The sequence below is a fragment of the Fukomys damarensis genome, unplaced genomic scaffold (genome assembly GCF_012274545.1).
Source record: "Fukomys damarensis isolate Sample0158 unplaced genomic scaffold, DMR_v1.0_HiC HiC_scaffold_23, whole genome shotgun sequence".
NCBI classification, from domain to species: domain Eukaryota; kingdom Metazoa; phylum Chordata; class Mammalia; order Rodentia; family Bathyergidae; genus Fukomys; species Fukomys damarensis.
In genome coordinates, this window is record NW_022900935.1 from 46,287,167 (window position 1) to 46,294,715 (window position 7,549).

The 7,549-nt window shown below is 44.2% G+C and overlaps 1 protein-coding gene and 1 pseudogene across 1 annotated transcript in view; one reads left to right on the top strand and one right to left on the bottom strand.

Annotated features, from left to right (window-relative positions):
• Nt5m (5',3'-nucleotidase, mitochondrial) overlaps nt 1-7,549 on the top strand; it is a gene marked incomplete at its 5' end in the record, with an annotated part of 33,328 nt that overhangs the window by 21,521 nt on the left and 4,258 nt on the right. The window contains one exon of the mRNA XM_033767406.1: nt 6,717-6,831. Coding sequence (XP_033623297.1) covers nt 6,717-6,831 — 115 coding nt within the window. The remainder of the gene's footprint in view (nt 1-6,716; nt 6,832-7,549) is intronic.
• LOC104871553 lies at nt 1,569-2,872 on the bottom strand (annotated as a pseudogene).

A 7,549-nucleotide genomic window follows, 5' to 3' on the forward strand; every position in this document is an offset into this window, starting at 1 on the left:
AAAAAGCACAAACACACACACACACACACACACACACACACACACACGGAAGGAAGAAAGGAAGGTAGTGAATTAATTTTCTTTGTACATTTTACTCTACATTGTCCAGTTACTGTCAGTATGTGGACCTGTGGTCCACTTATGTTAAAAGGACCATTGCTTTCTTCTGCCATGTGTGTGAACCACACGGTTGCCACCTAGTAACCTTCCCATGGGGCCCATGGTATGTTTTGGGGCCACACCAGTTGTCTTAGTTCATTTTCTGTTGCTGTATCAAAATACTGGGGACTGGGTATTTTATGAAAAAAGAGGTTTATTTTGGCTCATGGTTCAAGAGGCTGGGAAGCCCAAGATCAAATTGCTGGCATCTGGTTATCATCTGGTGAGGGCCTTTTGTGGCTTCAACTCAAGGAGGAAAGCAGAGTGGCAAACAGGTTCCCGCTGAAGAGGCAGAACATGAGGGACGGCCTCCATTTACACAACCCATTCTCAGGGTAACCGTTCAGGCCCATGAGAGCATGAACTCCCTGACTCCTGCAAGAAGCAATACTGTATTCATAAGGCCTCCACTTGTGAGCCAGAAACCTCCCAGCCCTGCTGCACCCAGGAGTTGACCCCCAGTGTGAATTGTAGTGGGGACAAACCATACTCAAGTCACAGCACCAGTATTTATTTTTTAGAGATTATATTATTTACTAAAGGTTTTCTGAGTTGTTATTAAAATAGACACAAGTGACATTAAATGTAAGTTCCATAAAACAATTCTCTATGGTGGCTGTTGGGGTAATCCTACTTTTTTTTTTTACTTTGCAATACATGAAAAATTAGCTCATTTCATAATGAAAAATCTCAGTAAGATGAGGAACTATAATTTCAACAGTGAAATTCACTAGTATAATGCATTTAAAAATAATATTTGAAAAGTAAAATTTGTCAAAAGCCTGCATTTGAGAAAGCTATACCAATTAATTATTCACAATTAGGGAAATTAAAATTTCTTTTTATGACCATCAGTAGTTTGTTTGTTTGTTGTTTGTTTGTTTTCACTATGTAGTTGAGACTGACCTGGAACTCAGTATGTAGCCCAGGCTGGTCTCGAACTTACAGTGATCCTCCTACCTCAGCCTCCTGAGTGCTGGGATTGCAGGTGTGCGCCACCATGCCCAGCTATCATTAGTATTTTGAGCCACAGAAAGTCTTTTGCAAATGTGAACATCTAATTTCAGAATTTAGGGCATGTAGATATGATTATAATTTCTTCCTCTTTGACAACTTGAGTTTACATATTTAGATTAACACAAACATAATTTTTTATTATTTCCTTATTGGGTAAGGATTGTGTTATCAGAAGTCAAATATTATGCAAAGACAAATGCATTTTCCCAGTCTGGAGATGCTGCTGGTTCCCAGTTGAAATCTCCATGTCATGCTAAGTTTTCTTATTTTTCTGAGGAAAAAAATAATGCTAGATGCCATCAATTTCCACACTGCCCCACACTTTAAGCTGTCTTACGGTGTTCAGGAATATCACTGAAGGAAAATGTGAAGATCATATTATGCTAAGTTTCTCATAATTTGATAGCTGCTCTCAGCTTGGCTGAGTGTGCTCTGGGATTATCTTGTATATCCTGATCTTTGGGGATAAGTACCTTCTTGTGTGTCATTTCCCACATTAAAGGAGCTTTTACAGAAATTCCTTCCTTGTTTTCATGATCTGAACCCAAGGTTTGTGCCATCTTCTGTCTGACGCTTTGGTTAAACTTTTCCATCATGCTTATCTGAAGCAAAAATGTATTGATGATTTGATCCTCTGAGTAAAAGGAGATGGCAACAAGATGACCACCAGGTCTCAGAAACTTGTGAGGTGTCATAAGACTTGTGTAGAGTTCATTGAGGTCATTGTTCACAAATATGCAAAGAGCTTGGAAAGTCTTGGTAGCAATATGGTCGATCATTGTAGCAAGTCTTTCGTGCATAAATAGCAGAAGGAGGAAATGCACCTTCTACTTCCTTAGTAAGTGTCAGCATTACTCATCATCATCCTCATCATCAAAATCACCATCAATAAACCAGGGTCGGAAGTTGGTCTGTTGGTACTGCGACATTCTTTGTTTCTCACCTGCTTTAGTGCTGGCAAGGTGCTGGGTTCTGGTGATGGGGCATGTGCTCCGTGCCTGAACGATTGCTGATGCAACTTTCCTGGCATATTTCTCTTGCCCGTATCTTCTGAGGATGGATGCAATTGCCTCTTGATCCAAGATGTTCACGGCATCAGCCACGGTGGGCATGTCAGGTTACCTGCCATGGTCCATCCTCGTGTCCAAAGGACTGTTGGTCAAGTTGCATGGAGGAGCACCTGAGATCCAACAGAACCCATCCAAAGTCCCCAGCTGCACCCCAGCCTCCAGGAGTAAGGCTTCCACCTGGTTGAATGGGCCTAGCAGAGCTCGGATCTGTTTCGGATACAGCTCTAAAAGCTGCTTGGCTATGGCACAAGCTGTTGGGTCTCTGTCTGAGGCACACAGAGTGGCGTCTGACCCTTTCTGGAGAATGGCTTTTGTGTATCCTCCTGAACTACACGTCCTATCTAGAAAAACCTTCCCTTTTGGGGCACCGAACAATGAACAATTTCATCCACCATTACTAGAATATGCAATTTAGCCAAGGTGTCAAAATCTCTGTTTTGAGATGTGTGCAATTCCTGGGCTCCAGTTTGACATGCTTGCACTTGGGTTTTATATTCATTACATCTTCCTGCTGTAGTATGTAATTTTTTTTGCCAGACATGTAAATTAAGTATGCCAGATTCCAACCAGTATGAAAAATACTCTTTATATATACATCTACAAAAATGGGTATGGAAGCATTCTGTAGGTCAACAAATCTGAGGCACGAAGATTTCTCTGTTGACATCTGACTGGAGCCAGAGATGACCACTATGGTGTGGGTGTGCCTGTAATTTCCTGCTCATGTTCACCAGTATTTATTTTTAAAATTGACTGTTCATGCAGTTAGGTGTGAAATTTCTTTTGGAAACATTCTGTAGCTAGCATGTAACATTTTAAATACTATATATTAAAAATCATGGAACTGTATACTATAAATAGGAGAATTTTATAGTACATGAATTATATCTAAAAATTACTGTAAAGGTAGAATAAAAAAATCACTTTTTCTGATATAAGAGATTGAATTATAAGGATAAACACATGGGCTCCCAATTATTGCCAGATGTTTTAATATCCCTTTCCTAGTGGCTGGTAGGAAGAAAGACAACAAATTAGTTAGGTTATAGAAGCTTTGAACAGCACCCTCCATTCCCCAGCTCAGCCAAAATAACATCTGTGGAATGTGCTGCAGCTGAATACAGTGCTAGGGACCCTTTATGTAAGCCGATGGGCCGTATCTTGGTATGATGAATATATTAAAACTACTCAGTTGTACACTTTTAAGTGGGTAGATTTTATGGAAAGTGAATTACATCTCAAAAGAAAATGGACTGTGCAGATGGTTCAAGTTTCTAATATAGACCCTATTCCTCTGCTTAAGGCTAGTCATTTTATCACCCTGACAGGGATTGTGGACAGACGTGTTGATGCCTTGTAAGGGCCTGGGTCAAGCCATCTATCCTGAAAACCCCTGGGCTTTGTGGTGTTGTCTTTGTCCCCCCCCCAAAAAAAAGCCTGCCTTGGGGACTGTGCACCTGCGATGACCATGTCTATTTTAGAGAGTCCAGTTCTGAGCTTTGAGTCTGGCCCTGAGTCTAGGAGCCACATGGCTTGTGGAGGAACAGGAGCTGGATGGGCAGCTATCTGTTCCTCCACTCTTTCCCAGAACCATGCTCTCCAGCACCTTCCTTCTTCTATCTTTATGATCGCTGGGCTCTTGACTCATAGACTTTCTACCCACAGACCTGGGCCTTGGAGAGAGGGCCTGCCCTGTGAGTCCCGTGTTATGGCTTGTGTCTAGATGTCCCCACAAAGCCTCACGTGCTTTTCAGAGGTGGCTGGATCTAGAGTGTGTGATGCTGGGATTACTAAACTAGTCCATTGATTGGTTTGGCATAACTCTGGGAGTGGATAATGAGAAGGCCCACCCTGGATGTGAGTGTTACCTGCCCTCAGGGCAGGTAGCCTGAATAGATACAAAGGGACAGAAAGAAGGCAGGCCAGCTGCTGCTGCTTCCTCACTACTTTGATGCTTTGATGCCTTCCTGATTTCTGCCCACTGTGTTTTCTCCTGTGCAGTTCCCCTCTGCCATCCCACCCTGCCTTGGAGCCTTTAACTTTGGGTGTCATGCATTTTGTCTTAGCAATGAGAAAAGTAACTAAGTTGTTCCTCCAATAGTTCTTTAGACACATGTAGTTTAGAGTTTGACTCTTTTCCAATTCTGGTTTAGAAATGACAATGTCATTTTATACTTGGATAACTTTGCATTTTGTTGGGCTGAACTGTTGTGTTTGATTGGTCTGTTTACTGGGGAATGAACCCAGGTCCTTCACACTGAGCTGCATCTCCAGATCTTTTTCTTTTTTCTTTTGAGGCAGAGTGTTGTTAAATTGCCCAGGTTGGGCTTGAACTTGCATTCTTCCTGCCTGAGCCTCCCTAGTAGGTGGGATTACAGGCGTGCAGTACCACACCTGGCTGGCTAAATTGTTTTATCCTTAGTGTTTTCAGGAACCAAAATGATAGGTCCATAGTGAGCAGTACTTCCCCAAGAGCACAGAAGCTAATAGCCCTAGTGGATGACCCTATTCCAGTCTTGCCCTATTCAGCAAACCTGGCTGAAGGTACAACACCACCCCTATTTACATACTGCCTTTGTGACATCAGTGAACCTACTTTGATGTGTAATCCTGCGCTATCCAGGTTTTAGGACACATTGCTGGTGCTGCACACACTGGGATTGACAGCTGGGGAGACCTTGCATGTATGAAATAGAAGGGCACATCGGAGTCTCTGTACCTTCTATTCAATTTTTCTATGAACCTAAAACTGCTGTTAAAAATAGGATAATAGCTAGGGATGATGGTAGACCAAATGAATAGAAATATAAGCGATGTTTGTATACTGACCTCATATCCTGACTTGTATTCACAGTTTCAGTTGATTTTCTGTAGAATATTTGGGGCTACTAAAGTTTAGTTATAATAATGACAGTTCTTCCTATGTATCAGGCATTACTGTAAATGTGTGTGTTAGTCAGCTTTCCACTGCTGTAACAAATACCTAAGATGAATCAACTTATAAAGAGAAAAGGTTTATTTTGGCTCACAGTTTTGGAGATTTCCATTTATCATCTGTTGCTTTTAGGTCAGTGGTGAGACAGCACATCATGGCAAAGGTGTTTGGTGGAATAAAACTACTCAGCTTGTGACTTGGGAGCAAAATAGAGGATGAGGAAGGGCTCAGCTTTCCAGTGTTCCCTTCAAGGGCACACCCTCAATGACCCAAAGACCTGCCACTAGGTCCAATCTCTTCAATGATCTGCTGCCTCCCAGTAGCACCACCCTGGGGACTTATTAACATATAGATCTTTGGGAGACATTTAAGATCCAAACTGTAACAGTGCCCTATATCGATTTTACTTTATTTGACCACACCAGCAGCATTCTGAGAAAGCTGAGTCTTGGGAGGCTTAGTGGCTTACCCGCAGTCCAACTCCTCCATTCCTAGACCCTGGGGTGGTAATGGCAGCTAGGCTTCCAAGGCTAGAATCCTCTCCTGAGCACTTGCTCTGCACCTGGTACAGTGCTGAGACCTTTGTGTACATTTTCCCAGTTTTGCCCCAGAGGAAGTGGTAAGGCAGGTACTGTTACTTTCCTGTTAACCAGCATGAACCAGACAGCTAGTGAGCAAGGTGGCTCCACTGTGGGAGACTGCAGGAGAGCATGGTGGTAAGGGCTCCACAGCCACAGGCCTGCCGTGTAAAGCCCATCTGTCTATGGTACAGTAATCCAACTTCACTGAGCCACCTTGTAAACCAGGTAGAATCCTGTGGCTTTATAATGGGAGATTATTCAGTATAGAAGACCAGTAGGTCCTTGCAGGGCTGCCCCTGTAGAAAAAAATACCATCTGAGGGGAAGGCCAGTTGGGCAGATGAGTTTTATGGAGCAAGTGGAAGGGATGCCCATGGCCCAGTAGCTGTGAGGCACAGGTAGTCAGGCCTATGGTGGCAGCATCACACTCTAGCACCTCTGCTGTCTCTCACCCTGCAGATTACCTGTCTCCCTCAACAGTTGAATACTGGCGTTCGTCCCTTGCACTGGTGTGGAGTTCGGAGTCCTGTGGCTTTTCCCAGCCCCTCAGACTGCTCCTCTGTGGCAGGTCCCAGTGTTCTATCATGAGTAGTCTAAATGTGCCTGTGACAGCTGATCTCTCCGGCTGTAAGCTCTGAGGGTGGAGCTCTTTCTGAGGTACTTGTGTATCAGGGAAGAAGGAGCCTATAAACACAATGGTGGCTGATGTGTTCTCAGTGTTCTCTGAGGCTAGACCTTGAGGGCCTGCCATGTCACTGTGGAGACACCAGGCAGGGGTCTGAGTCATGACCCTGCTCTGTTCTAGCTATAGGACGTGGACATGAAACATTTTCTCCTTGGGCATCAGCTTCCCAAGTGACCCCTTTCCTTCATCAGTGCTCTGGTACTGGGAGTGCCTAACTGTCCCCAGCTCTGTCTGATGTCGCTCTTTTCATCCCCTGCCTGTTTGCTTCAGTATGCCTGGGTGGAGAAGCACTTCGGTCCTGACTTTCTGGAGCAGATCGTGCTGACCAGAGACAAGACCATAGTCTCTGCTGACCTCCTCATAGATGACCGGCTGGACATTATAGGCAAGTGGCCTGCAACAGGGGAGGCATGGGTGAAGCAGGCCTTGGGGCCCCATGTCCCTTTTCCCCTGAGTGATTGCTCCTCTGCACTTTCTTGTCCCTGCCTGTCCACTGTGTAACCTGGTCTTGTCAGGTGTCCAGGCTGGAGCTGGCACTGAGTCTTTTGCCAGGGAGACAAGGTCTTTTCAGCATATTGTCTGGGGTAGGAAATTACTGGGAGTCAAGAAGTTCAGGCCCCAGCTTTAGGCTTCCCTTGCTGACTGATGTCCAGTGAGTCACTTCACACTTCCACAGTCTTGCCTTCTTCATGCTTTTAGCAACAAAACCTTCTCCCCTTTTTTTCCCCTGCTCAAAAAAGAGTTTGGAGTGAGCCTAGCATACAACAGGAAAGCAGACCTAGTTTCTTTGTTTCAAGGTGGCTTGAGCATTTCTTTAGTCCTTACAGATGACCCTCTCCCAGAAAAACCAAGCAACCAACCAGTCAACCAGCCAATAAGCCAACCAACCAACCAATAAAAGGTGAGGGCATAAGTGGGTGTGTTGGTGCACACCTGTAGTCCCAGCTCTCAGGAGGCTGAGGGTGAGGCTGAGGCTGGAGGATCGCTGTGAGTTTGAGACCAACCTGGGCTACATAGTATGTTCAAGGCCAGACTGAACTACATTGTGAGACCGTGTCTCAAAAACAACAATTAAAAAAAAAAAAAAAAAAGAAAAAAAAAAA